Consider the following 20,316-nt stretch of genomic DNA (forward strand, 5'->3'; position numbering starts at 1 on the left):
AGGAGTGATGTTCAAATACATAAAGGTGAAGCCCAAACTCCAAACTCACTGCTATTGAGTCAGTTCAGACTCATAGGACAGAGGGTGTACTCCCTTTTATAGTAGTTGGTAGGGGTGACTGAGTACCACCTAGTTCTTCGAGTGTCGAGATCATGAAGACTTATGTTCTAGAGACCCATTAGTGTCCTGGTGTCTTTGGATTTTCATCACTCTTCTTGGCTGTGGATGGAGAGAGACCATTAGGTTGCATCTTAAGGGACTGCTCCCAAGACCCTGGTTGCCACCCACCCAAAGTAAGATGTAGAACATTGCCTTTGTGAACTGTAGGGTACTAATTGGCCGTGGTGTCCCCTGAGACTATGGTGTCCTGAGCCGCGAGCCCCAGCAGCCCATTCCCTCAAGGTGTTTCCTGACATGCACGAGATTTTCATACCTTTGTCACATGTTTGCTTCATCCCATTCATAGACATCCTGTATATACTCGTGTATAAGCGGAGTTTTCCAGCACATCTTTAATGCAGTTTGTGTGGTAAAATTAGGTGCCTTGGCTGATATTCAGGTCGGCTTCTACTCAAGTCTATACAGCCATTGCGGCAGAGATTGATATCCATGTAAAATGCCCTTTGTCAAACATGTGCCTGTGGGTTTTATCCCACTCTCTCTCCCACACTCATTCAGTCTGCGGGTCTGTCCAGGCCTCTGTGCGTAGATCACCATTATTGCAGGATATGGATATAACAATATTTACATCTGTTGCTTTTAATGCTTGAACTCCTTCCAATATTTTCTTCTGCTTCCACTATTTTTGCCACTTTTCCTTTTATTGTATATTAATATCTCCTCCACTTACATTCTTGAAACATATACTTAACTTCCTCTCCATCTGGAAGTTCTGTTTTTACACTTTTCCCTGTTGTTACTTTGAAGTTGTCTTCATTATAAATTGATGTCTCTAGTCCCTTATTTGCAATCCTGTAGGTTTGTTTTAATTTGTGTACTGATATATCTGGGTTTTCGTATGGGTGATGGTGTTCTGTGTGTTAGTTTCAGGTGGTGGTGGTTGTTGAGTCTCTGTCTGAAAAACTGTCTTTAGTATTTCTTGTAAGATTGGTCTAGGTTTTATAGTAGATTTATCTGGAAATGCCCTGATTTCACCATTGTAGTTGTAAGACAATTTTTCTAGATAATAGGTTGGCAGTCATTTTTTCTTTCAGAGTTTTATCTTTGTCATCCCATTGCCATCTTGCCTGCTTGGCTTCTGCTGAAAAGTCAGAGCTTAGCCTTATTTGTTCTCTTAAGTTCTCTTTTCATCTTTCATGAACAGCTCTCAGGATTCTTTCCATGTTTTTGGTTTTGGAAAATTTAATTAAAATACATCTTGGTGATTTTTTTTTCTTGCCAGGGGTAGGGGGTGGGGGTTCTCTTAATGTTTTAGATTTTTTTAGCTTCTTAATTCCTGTCTTTTATGATGTTAGGGAAGTTTTCTTGAAACAACTCTTTGATAATTTTCTTTATGTCCCCCCCTCCTGTTCTGAAATTCCCGTCGCACATAAGTTACTCCTTTTGCTTGTTGATGGGCCTTTTTGCCCACTCCCCCCTTATTTTTATCTGGATTTTTTTTCTTTAGCAAATTAATATTGAGAAATTTGTCTTTAAGCTCACTAGGTCAGCCTTCCATTGACTCATTCTTTTTGCTATTTTTGTATTGTTTCTAATTTTCATTAATTTTTAAAAACTCTGTTCTTGTGGTGCTTTCATGAATTCTCCTGAAGATTTTTCTGAATTTTCCTTCATTTTGTCTGTAGTTTTCTTGATCTTTCTCAGAATCTGATAAAAGATCCTAAGTGCCTTTAAAAAAATTCCTTATCAGGTAGTTCTAGTTCGTTTTCCTCAGAAAGGTCTGTGGCTCTGTGTTTTGGTCATTGGTTTGAATTGTTCTGTCTTGTGTCTTTTTGTGAACAGAAATTATCTTTTGTCTCTGAGATATGGTATTAGTGCTTTTTTAAAATTTCATTGTCGATTTTATGTTGGTGTGTTTTTTTGCACTTACAACCTATCTCCTGGGGAGCGTGTGTGCACAGAACTCTGTTGTTGCGTAGTGCAATTGACTGGTGTTGGCTGCTGTCTATCCATATCAGATGTCCTAGAAGTGGGTGGTGGCCCTTGCCCAGCAAGTAGAGCTGCAGGAGGTTTGGATGTGGTTACGCCATGCGAGCCCAATTTATGTTCTTTGAAACAAGAAAGATAAAAACAAAATATAGCAGTAGAAGAAAAGGGAAGAAGGAGAGGGAGGGGAAAACAGACAAAAGCAAGAAAAAGGAATAGCAAAAACAGAAGTTAAAAACAAAAGAAGAGAAAGGAAAAAAATATATGCAAAACTGGTGGAGGGAAAACAAATTTTTGTTTCCATAAAGAGTTCGTCTTGGACCCCATGGGGTGGTGGTGTCTGCCCTGTAGGGTCACTAGGGGTTGGAATGGACTTGATGGCAGTGAGTCTGCTTTGTGGAGTCAAAAGCGAAGCACTGGGTCCTCTCTGCAGCTGAGACCCTGCTCATTGCCCTCTGTGGTGTGCTTGCTCAGACTAGTACGTGTTCTCACAAGCAGCTTCACTTACGTGTCCCGTCATGTAGCAGGGAAAAGGATGAAGTGTGGAGTTCAGGCGGCATACTCGGATGGCTCAGAATTCCGTGGAAATCTGGACTTTGCTCTAGGGCAGCAGCTCTCAACCTATGGGTGGAGACCCCTCTGGGGGTCGAACAACTCTTTCACAGGGGTCACTCGATTCATCACAGTAGCAAAATGACAGTGATGAAGTTGCAATGAAAATTGTTTTATGGTTGGGGAGTCACCCCAACATGAGGAACTGTTTTAAAGGGGGCGGCATGAGGAAGGTGGAGAGCCACTGCTCTCGAGGCTGCTTTGAAGACATGCTCATTTCTTGGAGGTAAAGCATGCAGTCGGGAGACCTGTGCATGAAACTCAAGCCTTGGCTTGTGGAGGACACCAACTTAGACACCAACTTAGTGACTCTTTTCCTAACATAGTGTACCTTGCTACAGACACATGTCTGTGTGCGCACACGCATAGTGGGATTTCTCTCAAAGCAAAACAAGACTCAGCCCATCTGAGCAGGGCTCCTGGGCCCTGGGGATTTTGTCTGTGAAGCCTGAGGTGTGCTGAAGAAGGCAGTGTGTGTGGTCTCATAGAAAGACCACGGGCGATGAAGCCACTGAGGCTGAGTGTCGACCAGTTCTGTATGTGTCTTTCCATATTTTATTGTGCTGCTCGCATTGTTCAATATTTTGCTCATAAAAGCCCTTAATATTGTAACTCATGGCTTGGATTTTTGTTTTTCTTCGTTTCTTTCAGCTTGAATGATGTTGAAAGTGTATTTCCTTTTTGGTGCACTTCCTTTGGGCCTTCCAAATCCAGGTCTTGGCGCATTTCATTAGGATGTTTTATCTTTCTTGAGCTGCCCTTTGACACTTTCTGTTTAGCTCTTGTACTTCATCATTTCTTCTCTATTTGTGTTAGCTACTCTTTGTTCAAGAGCAAGTTTCAGAATCCCTTCTGACATCCACTGGAGTCTTTTTCTTTTATATTTCCTTTTTGCTTTCTTGATGTCATGTCGCCACTCAGCGTGTCTCTGGTCATTAGTGTTCAGTGCACCCAATCAGTTGTTGAGATGTTTTCTAAATTCAGCGGAGATAGACACAGGTTGTATCCTAACTATCACGGACTTGTTTTCATTATTTTTCCACCTGAACCTGAACTTACACACGAGCAATTGAGGGTCAGTTCCATTGTCAGTACCTGGACTTGTTTAGGCTGATGATATTAATTGAAGCTTGTCCATCTTCTCTTCCCGCGGATGTAGGCAGTTTGACTCCTGTGTGTTCCATCATTTATATCACTAAGGTCCTATTTTCCATCTCTGGTTCTTCTTCCTTGTTTCTGAGCTCTGCATTCCAGTCTCTAGTTGTTACTGAAGTATCTTCACTAAGTGCTTAAGCAGTTTGAGACTGAAGAAGCTTGCTCTAGAGATTGCTCTGTGAATTTGAATAATAGTTGTATCGACTGGATTTCCTCGTGGGTGTTTAGATATCATATCAGAGACTGCACTGTACTCTAAGAAAGATCTTGACATGTTCTTCTTGATGATAAATAGGACAACATTCTTCTGAATTTTTCATTTCTGACAGAGTAAACCATATGTTCTTATGAGTCCATTTCAGTGCTCTAATGCCTAGAACATGGATCTTTGAGTGTTCCATTTCATTTTTTGTGACGTCCAGTTTTCATAGATTCATACACATTTGATTCCGTGTTCTAGGTATTAATCAATGTTTGTAGCTGTTTCCTCTAATTTTGAGTCACGCCCCTAATCAGCAGTTGAGGGTCCACATCATTAAGGTCCATTGCCCTTTTAGGAGGCAGCTCTTCATCAGTCGTATTTTTAGTGCCTTCCAACCGGAGGCTCACCTCCCAGCCCTATATTGGAAATGAGCTGCTGCTATGCATAAGTTTCCTTGAGTGACTCCTCGGGAGTGGATGGCCTGTTCCTTCTTCCCAGTCTTCTTCGTTTGGAAGTTCAACAGAAGCCTGTTTACCTAGGGTAATTGAAACACTAATGACATGGTTTCCAACATCATAGCAGCATGCAAGCCACCACAGTACAGCAGGCAAACTGATAGACAGGTGGTGGAACGGTGCTTGAAAGTAGGTATTTGGACAAAGATAAAGGTGTGTGGTCAAAGTGAAAATCATTTTATTAGTATAGTAGGCGAAGGGGTGATTCTTTAGTAATTTATTTTCTATTACATGTGTTTCTCTATAATAACAGAAGGAGGCAGTATTCTTTGGATGTGGTGATGTAATGGGCCCTGGAAGGAGCTTGGAGAAGTTAATGTTCTGTTCCACATCCCCAACTGTTTATCCACCCACCACCGCCTTGTTTCTTTTCCTATAGGGCCACGTGAAACTCTCCGACTTTGGCCTTTGCACAGGACTGAAAAAAGCACACAGGACAGAATTTTATAGGAATCTGAACCACAGCCTCCCCAGCGATTTCAGTAAGTGTTAGCACTGATGTTGGCCTTGTTGCCTGTAGAGCGGCCTTCAAGAGCGGTTCCCCTGGGAACCAAACTAAGCAGCTCTCTCAGCGTGAGCCGCTAGAAAACCAACAGACCCACCAGGTTTAGTGGACTTGAGTTGTCTGGGAGGCAGATGAGTGCTGGAAAGAGGTCACTGCATAAGCTTGATTTGGAGCCGGGCTGGGATGAACCCAGGGAGAGCACGAAGTCCTGGCAACAGCTCCAGGCTCCACTTGGCAGAGCTTCCCCTCTCTGTCAGGCAGAAGGAGCCTTCTCTGGTTGAGGGTCACTGACTTGAGCACTGTCAAACCACGGAAACTGGACAGCTCAGGCGAGAGAAGCCAGTGCCACCATGTCTCCTAAGAGCAGCAGTCCCGGAATCTGACAGTGGCTCTGGGAAGTTGTGTCTCAGTCAACTTGGAGACCTTGACTTCCGACAGACAGAATTCCTTATAATTCTGATTAAGACCTGCCATGTCTGGCACTGTGAGTCAGGGGGAAGTGCTGTTTAGTTAGAACGCTGCTGTGTGATTCTTGGCATTAAAGCTTACAGGCTCTGATGTGGGCTTGCAGACTTGCTGGGAAATGTGTCCTTGAGCTCCTGACTGAACTGTGACTGAAACTTGTTTCCTCTGCTTTTAGCGTTCCAGAACATGAACTCCAAAAGAAAAGCAGAAACCTGGAAAAGGAACAGACGTCAGCTTGTAAGTAATACCTGGGGCTTTGGAAATGCAAGAGACCCAGTGTGGACGCATTTTAAAGCTGTTGATGTAGACTGGTCCTGGTCCAGCATTTGCTGCGGCCCCTTCTTTGGAGATGACTCATAGAGCACTGCGGGCTTTGACGGTCACGCCAGCAGGAAGCTCTGCAGGAGGGTAGATAGTAGTACATTGCCTTAGTTGGGAGTTTTCAGTAGATAACTCCATTCTGACCTTTGACGTTGGTGACCCCCTCTTTCTTTCCTGGTGTACCCTTTTATTTTATTGTCATGAAGTTGGAAGACTCTCAAATGCAGCTAAGGACGAATACCTACTTGGAGCTGGTTGGGGGGGCGGGAGGCAGGTCTCAAACGTTGACAGTTTTGGATTCCTCCTTTGCCTGCTCCAGGCTGTCCTCCTTTGTAGTGGAAAGAAGAAATTAGGCGTAAAAATTGGAGTGAAATAGAAAGGAAGTGCTTGTTACTTTATAAGTGTTTGAGAACATACATATAGAATTATTCCCCATAAGCTGAAAAATAAGTACTTTGATTGGATTTGCTGTGATAGAATGCTAGGTGTTTAAAATTTTTTTATTTTAATAAATCATTTCATCAGAGGCTCTTACCGCTCTTATAATAATCCATACATCAACTGTATCAAGTACATTTGTACATACGTTGCCATCAGGTATTTTGTTGTTGTTTTTTAAGAAGTACGAATTCAGGAAAGTATTACCAAGTAGGCACCCTTTGTATTCTTAACAGTAGCGGGTTAGCTGAGTCATAGTTGAAGTCCAGTGCCCATTTCCTGTTCCTGAGACCCAGTCTTTGGAACATGACTGACTGACTAGGGCCAGTTTACGTGTGTGCCATTACATACTTAGGCTTTCCAGAAGCCCAGGGCAAGTGAGACGCAGGGCATAACTAGACTTCACAGCCAACGGCGAGGAAGCAGGTTGGCAGTCGGGGAGCGCTGTGGGTGAGGCAGTCCCTCGTCATGCCCGGATGAAGTGTCTCGTGGCCTCTGTCTGCATGTGCAGTGACCTGTCAGGCTTGCCAGATACTGAGTTCTCAGCCAGACCCCTAATGAAAAAGACTGGATTAGAGTTCTCTCTAACCTTGAGCAGCTCGTTCGTTTGAGTTTATTGTATCAAAAACAAGCATCTTTAGTAACTCCCATAGCAGGTTGTCGGTAACTATCACTCATATGTGAGATGATCTCAGGAAGAAAGGCAGGGCGGCGTGTTTTGCAGTTGGTTTGCGGCTCATCATGCTCGCGAGCATCAGAATTTTTAAGCTAGACCTGGGCGTTGGGAAATACATTGCCATAAAGTAAAGCCCCTTTGGGAAATGCAGTAGCCAAAATGCATCTTTGATGTCTTTTCCAAAATTAACTTGGGGGTCCTTCGGCGTGATACAGTTTGTAGTCCCAGCAGTGCCCTCTCCTGAGGAACTCTGGTCCTCTTTTTCTTTTTTAAATTTTTATTGTGGATTCTTAATGTCAACCCAAATCCATACATTCACTGTATGGATTTGGTTCTTGTTTGCATTTTAAAAAATCATTTTATTGGGGGCTTATACAACTCTTATCACCATCCATCCATACATCCATTGTGTCAAGCACATTTGTACATTTGTTGCCCTTATTGTTCTTAAAACATTTGCTTTCTACTTGAGCCCTTGGTATCAGCTCCTCATTTTTTCCCTTCCCTCCCCACTCTCCCCTCCCTCACGAACCCTTGATAATTTATAAATTATTATTATTTTGTCATGTCTTAAACACTGTCCAACATCTCCCTTCACCCACTCTTCTATTGTCCGTCCCTCAGGGAGGGGGTTATGTGTAGATCCTTGTGATTGGTTCCCCTCTGGTCCTCTTTAAACGTCTAGATCTGTGTGTGTTGGCACCAGTTTAGGGATGGTCAGCAGGAAGTTTGGTCACCTGCTTCCAGTATGAGGGGGAGCTTCAAAATGTTCCTGGAAAGGTGGCCCGAGAAGCGAATAGAATATTTCTATGGACTTTTTTGAAGGCCCCTAGTATGTCTCCCCATAAAGCAGTATTTCTTAACCTTGGTTGTCATTAGACTCACCCAGGGGACTTACACACACACACACACACACACACACACACACACACACACACACATATATATATTGTATATAACTATGAATGATAATCCGGGTCCCTCTTCTAGAGACTCGCCCAGTGGGTCGGAGGTGGACCGCGGACACCTGACTTTTGAAAGTGTTCTGGGTGACCCCTCTGTATAATCAAAGCTGGGACCCTCCCCGGAGGAGATGGTTCTGTAAACACTAGTTCTTCCCTTGGTGGGAAATGGATACTTACCTGTGTGGGTTTTGAAGGGAACAAGTAGTAGAGAATCTTTTGTGAACTGGTTGTTGGTGTCAAGCTGGCCAGGATGAACCTTGGCCCCTGTGCTGACATGTATTTGGGGATCACTAAGCTTACGTGCCGCCAGCTACCCTTGTAGCCCGAGACAGGCAAGTGTGCTTTTGGACCTGCCCCAAAGGGGCATGACCAACTTCCTGGGAAGCACCTGCAGGCCTGCGAGCAAGGAGATGACACCGTTTCCAGGTGAATGGAGGTAGATGTGCTTTAATAATTTAAAAAGTTTTTTTAAGAACAAAATCGGAATAAGATAAGGCCCTCATGCTGCAGTCACGGTCCATCCTTACCTTTTCATTTGCCAGTAGAAACAGAATGGCGCCTAATTTAGGCTGTCACCTTAGCACTTGTTTTGATAAGACTGAGGAAAGTAATGCCACCTCCCAGTCCCCAGAAGTCTTCAGAACTGCTTCCCTCGGCCTTTTGCACGTGACCCCACTCCGCTGCCCTGAGATGAGGGTGAACAGGAGTCACTGCTTAATAGAAGAAGTTTGCTGCCCTTGGTTAAGCCCTAACATCTGTGTTTGCTCAGCCAGCATCTTACTCTTCACTCTGTTGCGACTCATTGGCAGAAATAAGGACTTTAGCTTTCTTCCGTGGCTGCTTAAATTATATTGTAGTGTTTTAAATAGTTGGGTGGACCCGAGTAGCCTTAAAAAGGCAAACACTGCACCCACTGTCATCAAGTCAGTTCCAAATCACTTAAATTAGTAAGCAGAGGTAAGTCATTAAAGTTATTCAGCAGGGCCATTAACTGGCGCAGTGGCTAGAGCGCTCAGCAGCTAATGGGAACTTGGTGATTCAAGCTCCCTGGCCATTTCTGGCTCGTATGTTAGCTTTGACCGTGCTGTTGGCTTCACTCTATGAGTCTCGGAGTTTTTAATGCCTTAATGTCTTGAAGGGATTCTTTTCCTGTGGAAATTGATCTCTGGTTTTATAATAGAAAATTTATTTAACACTCAGCTTTGTTGGAATAAATCTTGTCTCTAAACAGAAAGGGGTCTGCAATTCCTAACAGTTGTGGTTAGAATAAGAATACTTCTTTGTTTTAGACATTAAAACTTCCAGGAAAAAAATATGATATTTATGTTGTGTTATATTTGTGTCTAAAATAAAACAATGTACGGCGGCTACCTTGAATGTGGTAGGGAGGATGGATTTCTATCTTATGGTACACACATAAAAAATATATATTCTACATGTAAAATAAAAATGTTTTTAATTGAAAAGAAAACAAAGGACGATATCTTTTATTACCTCCAAGTAAGGAAAAACTTCTGAAAGTAAGATAACAAAAAGTAGAAACCAATGAAGAGGTAGGAAATAAAAACAAACAGAAATTTATTTACCTTGCTAGTTTAAAGGAAAACCAACCAACAAACATCTGCTTATCAAAAAAATAGCAGCAAAATGTACAGACAATCAGAGGGCAGACCGATCTGCTTTGGAGTCGCCGTTCTGCATTTAGGGTCTGTCCCTAGTCATGTGCCCTGGGGAGCTTGTGCACACTTGCACCAGATGGGATGTCCCCAGCAGATACGTGCAAGCCCCTCCACTGCAGCTTTTATAGTGGCAGAAACTTGGAAATACGCCCCCCCACCTCCGTGTCCATCAGCAGAAGAGTGGTTACACGGTGGACCCAATTCTTTCACAGCTGGGAGAGACAACGAACTTCAGACACACGTGGCATCATGAGTCACATGTAGAAACACAATGTTGAAGGAAAAAATAAAATAGCAGAAGACTGGTACCATTTTTATAAAGTTTACAGGAAAGCCCAATTAAACGATCACTTCAAGAGCCCGGTTGGCACAATCACACTGCATTCGGAAAGCGGTGACAGGCGAAGCTCCGCACAGAGGTGGAGCAGCAGCGGGACTGGCCTGGGGAGGGGATACAGGCTACTTCAGTGGCTCTGGGAGTATTTCGGTTCTTCATTTTGGAATCCCAGGCATTCCTTTTTATACTACAAAATTCCATGAGTTACACAGGTTTTCGTACGTCATTCAAAGAAACCTAATGAGAATGATAAGCCTCAGTATGGACAAAGACACTCTGTAATCTATAATACTGTAAAAAAAAAAACTAGTATTCAGAACTCAAATAATTTCTCCACATCGAAATAACAGTCAGTACAGTTGAAAAAGTCCTGGGCACAGGGCCCTGAGCAGGAACTCACCCTCAGGGAACCTGGCTGGCTGATGAACATAAACACATGCGCAACCTAGAAATAAGCGAATGCAGACTCACACGGCTTGGAGATCGTGTTTCATATTCGTCAGATGGGTAACAAATTAAAATCTGATCAAAGCAAATGGCAAGATGTGGAGCCTTAGGGCAACCCCCCCTCTGGTCACTCCGTAAAACCACTTAGGAGGACCACGTGGGTAGGTTGAAGATGTTTTGTGCCATCCTGCTCCCCAGGAGATACTACAGGAATGTGCTTTCGAAACCTTGCTCAACAGTGCCAGTGTTTCTTTACAGGAGAACATGGGGAAAGAGATGTGGCTTCCTCATTAACAGAAGAGGGAGTGGCGAATCAACCTCCAAATTGTAGCATTGTAGAAAAAGTCCTATGTGACTTATGATGGGCATAATCATATAAGACCATGGGAGTGTGTTCCTGTATGGGGAAGGATGAGGGGATCATTTGGGGCAGTCTTAATTGTGTCTGTGGCTTAGATTTAAAATAAACCTAGCATAAGCAAATAATGGTAAATTGTTGACTTCCTTGATCTGGGAGGTGGTATATGTGTATTTATTATTTTTGATTTTTATGCCGTCATGTTTGTACTATTACACATAACTGTGAAGATAACACCATCCTAATTTTTAGTTTAAAACATGTAACATTTAAAGCACTGTACACCTAGTAAAACCCCAAATGTCCAACCAATTAGGAAGCTTGGGCCGTACACCCTCATAGTATTCTGTTGCCCTGACATTCGTATGAGAGTAGCCTCCTGAAGTTTAGAAATGTTTGTCTCAGAATTCTTGATATAGGTGAATTTGGCAGAGACTTATAAACCTTTGATAGCTAGGATGTAACTTCTTAATAAAGCCTCCCTTTATAATTGTTTACTATGTAGCATACACAGTAGAAAGGGAGGGCTTATTTGGAGCAAGATAGTTAATTTCCAGACTTGGCTTTGACCTGTTGCTAGTTCTGAGGCCGTGGGCAAATCCTGTAGGCATTTGAATGGCAGGTTGGGCTGATCGGATTAAATAGATTTATAAGCATATTTCCCATGCTCAGTAAATTATAGTGCTTTCCTAATTGTTAGAGTCTGCGGTCCTGGTGGAGTAGTGTGGATGAACACCACTTGGGTGCTAACCACAAGGTTAGCCAAGGCTTTCTACATCCGGAGTTACCATCTCAGAAACCCAAGGGGCGGGTACTCCCTGCCCCACAGGGTGCGTGCTGTGAGTCGGCATCTACTCGATGACAGAGAGGGTTTTGAACATTTTTCTTCAGTTGTTAGAGATACCCTTGACCTAGTGAATGATGGGCTTCGACTGGACTTAGGCAGAACTTAAGTAACACACTTTTATTGTTCCAGTTGGAAAAGAAAAGCCCTCTGGCCAGTCAGGTTTGGCATTAGCTACTGGGAAGTCTGCTCATTTAGGATGGGGATAGCCCCAGCCGGCCCTGTCGCCTGTGCTCTCTAGGCTGGCTCTCTGGGCCCCCCACCCCTGACGTGTGCTCCATGTTTCAGGCCTTCTCCACAGTAGGCACTCCTGACTACATTGCTCCCGAGGTGTTCATGCAGACCGGGTACAACAAGCTGTGCGACTGGTGGTCGCTGGGGGTGATCATGTACGAGATGCTTATCGGTAAGTCGCATGCTTTTAGGGGACTCGTTCTGTCCAGCCAGGCAAGGACCCCTAAGTTGACAGTTAGAATCAAGCACTTTTGTTTCCCTCCTCTTTGAAAGTGGTTTCCGAGAGAGACAACTCCTACACTCAAGTGTCCCCGACTAGGTTCTGGGGCTCACAGGCATCAGCGATCATGTTTCTCTGCTTTTCATCCCTCCATCTAGCGCTTCTCCAGGCACTGTCCTTTATGAAGCACGGCCGCGTGCCGGCGGTGTCACCTGGCCATTGCCTCCCGCAGTATTCACTCCTTCCTCTGCCGGCACCTTCAAAGCATTGCCCATCTTGTCTGAATGGGGTGCCTTGGTATTTGAGGGACATTCCTGTTGGGGTGGCCGTTTGCCTGTGAGCACGTGGATGGTGAAGGGGCCATGGTGCTATAGTGGCTACACATTGGGCTGTGTGAGCCTCGCAGGCCGCGGTTTGAAACCGCTCGATTCCCCGTGGGCGGAAGAGAGGCTTTCTACTCCTGTAGAGTAACCCCTCCTGAAACCCAAGAGCCAGTGTGACTCTGTCCTGTAGGTCGCTTTGAGTTGGAGTTGACTTGATGACAGTGAGGTTGGTGTTTGGGCTTGGCTTAGATGATGCCTATCTCCGTGATAGTGCCGAGTGAGTCTCTGTAGATTACCGGGGTGGTACCTGGCTGTGTTGCCTTTGGGAACTCTGGAGTGGAAGGCAGATGGGCAGTACTGTATGTGAGTCAATGTCCTCCTGCCAAGAATTCTTAAAAAGAGCCTGGTGCTCGTTGTCAGAACCTATGCTTCCTTCTGACTCGACTCGTTTGGCCCTTTGCCCGCACAAGGGTCCCTCTGGAATGGAGTTTTAGCCACACGGTGACATCCTTTCATGTCTGGACTTCCTACCCCTGCAACTCTGCCCCGGCCCTCCTTCCCCTTCCCAGCCCAGCTCCGAGCAGACTGTTGGTAGCAGAGACACACTTGGAGTCTAGGACTGTCGGGGAATGAGAGGTTGGTCTAGATGTTTCTCTTGGGTACATAGAAAGCCGTCCACGTCGTGGAAAGAAGGCCCTGTGGAAGCATCCAGTAGTCGTGGAAGAGATTTCAAATTGTATTAGGAGGAGAATCTTCAGCAGTCAGCGTTCTGGGCTCGGAAAGCTCCGAAGTGCCTTCTTTTCTTACAGGCTACCCACCTTTCTGCTCCGAGACCCCTCAGGAGACCTACAAGAAGGTGATGAACTGGAAAGAAACTCTGAGTTTCCCCCCAGAAGTTCCCATCTCTGAGAAAGCCAAGGACCTAATTTTGAGGTATTAGCCTCAAAAAATTGTCCCCCTCCTCCAGCTTTGTAACGTGAAAGAATCTTTTTCCTGTTTTAACTTACAGTAGCTTTTGAATCTGTCTTCTCCGTCCTCCTGTTCCCCTACCACCGCCCGCCCCCCCCAAAAAAAAAACCAGAACTAAACACAGCCTGTTGTTGTGGGATGGGTTCACCCCACAGCAGTCCTGCATAGGGCTAACTGCCCCGGAGGGCTCCAGGACTGCAGGGCTTCACAAAAGCAGACTGCCACCTGGCTCTCCTCAGAGCAGCTGGGGGTTTGAACAGCTGACCTTCTGGTTGGCGCCGGGCGCTTCATTCCTGTGCCATCAGGGCTCCTTCCTCCCCTTTAAAGGGTAGTCTTCCTTTTGGGTTTTTTTTCTAAAGAGACTGCTTGACGTTTGCTAAAAGACCTCTGTCTTTTGCAGATTCTGCTGTGAGTGGGAACATAGAATTGGCGCCCCCGGAGTTGAGGAAATCAAAAGTAACTCTTTTTTTGAAGGTGTTGACTGGGAACATATCAGGTATGTGCATAGAAGAGCTCTCAGGATTCCTTCAGAAGGTCTGTGGTTTGGTTCACATTAATTTGGAAGCACTGTTTCTGCCAGTCCAAGAAAGGAAGGAGAACTTCTTAGAGATCCTAGGTCTCTTCCTGGTTCCAGTCACAATCAACTCGGTGGCAGCGGGCTTGGTGTTTGGGGTTGGCCGTGATGACATTCATGGTCAGGGTTGGCTGTTGGGCCCTGTCCGCCGTGTGCCATGGGGTCTGCTGAAGGCAGCAGTGGTTTACAAAGGCGGCTGTGGCTCCCACCGAGAAGGAGGCACCTCGAAAGGACACTTCTCTCTCACGGAGGACCACAGTGGGGTGTGCATTGGGAGATGGAGAAGGAAGAAGGAGGTGGAGGGAGGGTTGGCTCGGGAATGGTGTGGAGGAGACTAGAGACGGAGAGGAGAGACGTGGAGAGAGACCATTTGTTGTCGTGGTCACGGTGGTGGTTTTGCCCACGGCAGTGAGAGTCGGGGGGGGGGGGGCGGTCCTCATTCAGCGTCCAGCATTGGTTGGTTGTGAAGTAGAAGATGAAGTTATTTATTTCATTCCCCATTCTGCCCTTTGTGCTCCGATTGCTGCTTTGTAACCACAAGTGAGTGGACGGGCAGAGCCATCGGCCACGGGGCCCTTGAGGGCCACTTTCTTGCAGCCGACAGGGAAGGCAGTCGTGGGAGCCTAGTGGCGCTCGGCTTTAGTCCCCAGTGTTCTCCCTGTCTGTCTTCCTACCTAGGGATGATGGGAGTTCTTTATATTTTGAATTTTTGTTTGTTCATAGTCACTTGTCTTATCGGGGACACAAGCTTTTCAGAGAAAAGAAACACCCCCCTGTCAGATGAGAGTGTTTCAGAGACTTGACTTGTCTGGATCCCTCTGTTGACCAGCCATGGTAACTTTCAGCATGTCTGTTCTTGGCAGAGAAAGGCCTGCTGCAATATCTATTGAAATCAAAAGCATTGACGATACCTCAAACTTCGATGAGTTTCCAGAATCTGATATTCTGAAGCCAACAGGTAATCTAGCACCAGCAATACGCCTTCTGCTGCCTGAGAAACACGATTCCCCCATTTCGGGGCGGTGTGTACAGATGAGGGTCGAGAGCAAAGGAGAGGAACTCCGTGCCTGCAGAGGCGTTGTAAGCATGTTCACAGCAGCACTAGGGCCTTTTGGAGGGGAAAATGAATAAGCATTCCATCTTCCAGACTGCTCAGTAGAGCAGCTAAGTCCCAAAGAGAATTCTGTTGTTATTTATGAACAAAAGCTTAGATATCTCAAAATGTCATCTCAAAATGACAGGAAGGGGAACCTAAATCTTAAAAATGTATATTTGTGAAGAAATATGAAGTTTAAGCAACATAGGCAAGGCCATTGTGTTAAAAGTAAAAAAATAAAACATCTCAAAAGTGAAACATGCCCTTTCCCAGACAGCAAAGCTGGGGTGCAGCCTGCAGAGGGTCGCGCCTGCATGCAGTTCTTACCAGGCCAGGGGAAGGCGGGGAACCAACTCACATCTGTTTCCTTCCCAGCAACCACGAGCAGCCACCCCGAGACTGACTACAAGAACAAAGACTGGGTCTTCATCAATTACACCTATAAGCGCTTTGAAGGCCTGACGGCTCGCGGGGCAATACCTTCCTACATGAAAGCCCCCAAGTAGCTGCCTCCACATGCCAGCCAGACCGAGCAGAGGCCTTCGTACGACGTCACTGTTTTCCTTCTCCGTAAACACCCCTTTGAAAGAGCATCCCAGAAGCTGGATAGAACGCGCTGGTTGTCCGTCAAGTCTGCTGAAAGGTGTCTGTAAGTGGACCCTCTTCCTACGAGGCGTCTGGAAACGTACAGAACAAATCTGACGGTTCCCCCCCACCTGCCAAACAAGCTCTCCTGTTTCTGGGGGAACCTCATGAGCCCACTCGCCACAGGTCCACAGCAGGACAAGAACCGAACTGGTGTTTCTCGGAGTCTGTCCAGTGAAGGGGAAACAGCCATCTCCCAGTGTGACTGGGACGGTGACGGATGCGTACACACCAAGTATCAGCCACTTCCTTTGGTTGGTGACTTATCCGCCAAGCCCACCAAGTATTTTTAATATAAATATGAGATAGCTCAAGTCCCATCGTACTATGGAAATAAAGCAATAATGAAAGCCTTCTAGGCCAGCATTCTGGCTGAAGGATGGACCCCGCCCCCTCAATCCACTGAGGGGTGGCGGACGGGAGGGGCAGTTCTGCCCCCATACCTCTGCCTCAGACGAGTGGCTCTTTTTATAGCCTCTATTCATGGTGCACTTTATTTATGGTACTACGGTAAAGACCCTCAACCCACTGATTTATCTCCCCCCCCAGTCCCACCCCCATCAAAATACTCGTGCTGTCCCTCTGAATGTTGACAGAGGGAGACCAGCTTGAGCCATGGTTGCTCTGGAAGGCCCAGAGGCCACTGGGTATTGCCAAGGCATCCTGGAGCAGGTGGAGAACTGTAAGGACATCTTCGGCTGCATCAGAAAGCCCCCCCCCCCCCCGTGGGGGGCAGTGGCAGGGGATAGTGCCTGGACCAGAAGTACCCACTTGTGCTGCCAAGAAATCCCTCTGTCCTTGGGAAGACCCAGCAAGGAGCGCTCAGCAGAGACAAGCCTGGCTCACTGGGCGAGGTGCTGCGCCTGGCTCCTGTGCTGGGGTTTCCAAGCCCACCTGGGATGTGGCAGAGAAGCCGTGCTGCAGAGTGCACAGCTGGCCGCCCGGCCCTCCGGCCTTGGTGCAACTGAGCTTCCCCCCAGCCCACTCGCCATCACGTCACCGTTTTGCCTTGGAATCGTGGTAGATAATGTTCTTTGCAGATGCCTTCCTGGGGGCTACACCACTCACCCTGAAGGGGCGCCTGCAGCCTGGGCTCCGCTGCAGCGCTCTCCTGAGGAGCCTGGGGGTTTTAGCACCAAGTGCCTTCTCACAGCTGCCGTGTTGCCGTGCAGTGGCCAAAGTGTGGAGGCCCCAATGGATGTGAGGGTGGCCTTCCTGAGCATTGAGAACCCCGGAAGCAGCGTTTGCACGGGCGTGGGAACGTTGCCGTGGCAGTCACGGCCACGCCACAGCTGTGGCAGCTTTCTGCCGGCCAGGTCCTCCGATCACCTTTGCAGGCAAGTTTGCCCCAGCTTCGCCATTCACACAGGAAAATGGGCTCCCAGAGACAGCAGGCCGATGTGGAACTGCTCTGGGTTCTAGTATTCCTGAGAGAAAAAGAATGGTCGGGAAGTGTGTGCTCTGGAGAACGGGAATGTGAGTGTCCCTCGACCCCGCACTCAGCCTGTAAGTGAAAGGGAAGTAAAAACGGGACGCGTCTGTGTAACGCAGTAGTCAAAACAGTTGGCATCTGACCCACCAGTACCCTGACTGTTTTGCGAGTGTGGGGTTAGCAAGGGTAAGGAGTCATGGGAGCCATGGGAGAGTCGAGGGGCTGGGGAGCGGCAGGGGATGATTTGTTTTAGGGGAAAATGCCCACGTTTTAACTTCTGAATAAACTTTGTGAAAACAGGAGTGGAACTGTCTTCCAAAGCAGAGTGCCTTGTAATTCAAAAGCGGCAGAGCCCTGGTAGCTTTCTGAACCCCACTGCAAACTCGGGGAGCAGGGTGCCACCATCTTTGCTCACTCGGAAGCTGCGATGGCTCTATGGTTTCCTGCGAGCTAGTTTCCGGACTGCTGTCTACCTGGGGCAGTCGCCGCCCCACACCCCCACCTCCAGCAGGTCCAGGTGGAGGGGGCTGGCAAGTTGTCAGCACAGCCCTTTCCAACCTGCCCCCCTTTGTCTCCATTTTGGGATCAACTTCTCGGCCTTCCCAGCGCACCAAAGCCGTGTACACGAGGGGAGGCCTACTTGGCAGGGTGGGTGCAGGGTACATGGCCTCAGCATAAGGGCGGCTGGCGTCTTCTTCAGGTGAACCGGCTTGGTGTGGATTCTGATAACACAAACCCACTCCTCCAGCTGCGGCTGGCAGAACGAGCAGGAGCGGCTACACCCACACGAGATGCCAGTGGCTATGGTCCGTCTTGTTGACTCCAGAGGACATCAGAATATTCCTTAGGATGAATACTCAGGTTCCAGATGTCTCCAAACACCCAGGATCTGACAGGTGAATGGCTCATTCCAAAGCCCATCTTTGTGGTACAGTAGTAGGCCATCCATTTCAAATTTCCTTAGAACCGTTTTCTTGGGAAGCGCACTTCCTGAATGAATCACCCTGCACTGTTTGTCTCTCCTGGGCCTATGTGTACAGCCCAGAGGATTTTTATTTATTTCTAAAAATCGTTTTATTATGGCCTTATACAACTCTTATCACAACCCATACATCAATTGTGTAAAGCACATTTGTACATTCATTGCCCTCATTCTCAAAACATCCACTCTCCACTCAAGCTCCTGGCCATCACGTCCTCATTTTTTTCCTTCCCTCCAGGTTCCTCCCTTCTTCATGAACCCTTGATAATTTGTAAATTATTATTTTGTCATATCTTGTCCTGTCCGACATCTCCCTTTACCCCCTTTACTGTTGTCTGTCCCCCAAGGAGGAGGTCACATGTAGATCCTTGTAATCTGTTCCCCCTTTCCAACCCACTCACCCTCTACCCTCCCACTCCTGGTCCTGAAGGGATCATCCGCCCTGGATTCCCTGTGCTTCCAGTTCCTATCTGTAACAATGTATATCCTCTGGTCTAGCCAGACTTGCAAGGGAGAATTCGGATCATGATGGTGGGGAGGAAGCATTTAGGAACTAGAGGGAAGTTGTATTTTTCAATGTTGCTACCCTGACTGGCTCTTCTACCCGAGACCCCTCTGCAAGGGGATCTCCAGTGGCCTACAAGTGGGCTTTGGGTCTCCACTCTGCACACTCCCCTTCATTCACTATGGTAAAATTTTTTGTTCTGATGATGCTGATACCTGATGCCTTCGACACCTCGTGATCACACAGGCTGGTGTGCTGCTTCCATGTGGCCTTTGTTGCTTCTGAGCTAGATGGCCGCTTGTTTACCTTCAAGCCTTTAAGACCCTAGACGCTATCTCTTTTGATAGCCGGGCACCATCAGCTTTCTTCACCACATTTGCTTATGCACCTGTTTGTCCTCGGCGATCGTATCATGGAGGTGTGCACCCAATGATATGATTTTTTTGTTCTTTGATGCCTGATAACTGATCCCTTGGGAACCACGTGATCACACAGGCTGGTGTGCTTCTTCCATGTGGGCTTTGTTGCTTCTGAGCTAGATGGCTACTTGTTTACCTTCAAGCCTTTAAGACCCTAGACGCTATCTCTTTTAATAGCTGGGCACCATCAGCTTCCTTCACCACATTTGCTTGTTCACCCGCTTTGGCTTCAGCGGTTGTGTCGGTATGGTGAGCATCATAGAATGCCAATTTAATAGAAGAAAAGTATTCATGCATTGAGGGAGTACTTGAGTGGAGGCCCAATGTCCTTCCGTCACCTTAATACTAAACCTATAAATATAGGCACATAGATCTATTTCCCCAACCTCATATATATTTTCACGTCTTTGTCTAGACCTCTTTCCTTTATTTCCCTTGACTTTCCTCCTGTCCCACTATCATGCTCCATCTCCACCTGGGTTTCAGCTATACCTCTTAGTTACATTACCCTTGATCATGCCCAACCAAGCCTACCACACCCACCTCACCAACAATTTGGATCACTTGTTCCCTTGTCCCTGGGTTTGTTAACACCATTCCCTTTCCTCCCAGCTTCCCCTATCTCATGTCCCCCTGGAACTGTCATCGCCGTTGTTTTTCCTCCAGATAGTTCATCCAGCCTATCTTATTTAGACAGACCTGCAGAGATAATAACATACACAAAAACAAGACAGAGCAAAACTAACAATATAAAACAAAACAACAAACCACTGACAAAGAACAAAACAAAACACAAGAAAGAAAAGCTTGTAGTTAGTTCAAGGGTCATTTTTTGGCCTTTAGGAAAGTTTTCCAGTCCAGTCTGTTGGGACACCACGCCCTGGCCCCAAAGTACACCTTCAACATTCCCTGGGGACCTTGCCACTCCATTCCCTTGCTGTTCCACTGCACTCCCCCAGTGCTTTGCCTTGGTGTGGTGGGATCAGGTCGGGTGCAATTCCCACAGTGTCTCCAGTTCTGTCCCCTGCAGGGCCATGGGTCAGTGATGGACGTCATGTCTCATAGTGGGGCTGGCCATGTGGTCCTCTCTGTGGACTGGCTGCTCTAATTGGGGTCATGAGCCTCAGGGTCTGGTGGGCCAGGATGTGCTCCACTCTCTCCTACTACCCCTTCATCTGCTGCTGTGTGCTCTGATCAGATATGTCCCTCTCCCAGAGCTGCAGCTTCAATGCCATCCTTTGAAATAAATTCTTCTGGGGGGAGGGACAGGCACCGTGTGATGCCTTTTCTAC

At 46.8% G+C, this 20,316-nt stretch overlaps 1 protein-coding gene across 4 annotated transcripts in view; it reads left to right on the top strand.

Moving 5' to 3' along the window:
• The window catches only part of STK38 (serine/threonine kinase 38), a 44,129-nt gene extending 26,726 nt beyond the window's left edge, over positions 1–17,403 (top strand). For all 4 annotated transcript variants that reach the window (XM_075555197.1, XM_075555196.1, XM_075555198.1 and 1 more), the window contains 7 exons: positions 4,970–5,072; positions 5,736–5,797; positions 11,914–12,031; positions 13,212–13,335; positions 13,772–13,867; positions 14,809–14,903; positions 15,417–17,403. In XM_075555197.1, coding sequence (XP_075411312.1) covers positions 4,970–5,072; positions 5,736–5,797; positions 11,914–12,031; positions 13,212–13,335; positions 13,772–13,867; positions 14,809–14,903; positions 15,417–15,547 — 729 coding nt within the window. In that variant the 3' untranslated portion in view covers positions 15,548–17,403. The remainder of the gene's footprint in view (positions 1–4,969; positions 5,073–5,735; positions 5,798–11,913; positions 12,032–13,211; positions 13,336–13,771; positions 13,868–14,808; positions 14,904–15,416) is intronic.
• The last annotated feature ends 2,913 nt before the right edge of the window (positions 17,404–20,316 follow it).

This window comes from Tenrec ecaudatus, chromosome 7, assembly GCF_050624435.1.
Source record: "Tenrec ecaudatus isolate mTenEca1 chromosome 7, mTenEca1.hap1, whole genome shotgun sequence".
In the NCBI taxonomy this organism is placed as follows: Eukaryota; Metazoa; Chordata; class Mammalia; order Afrosoricida; family Tenrecidae; genus Tenrec; species Tenrec ecaudatus.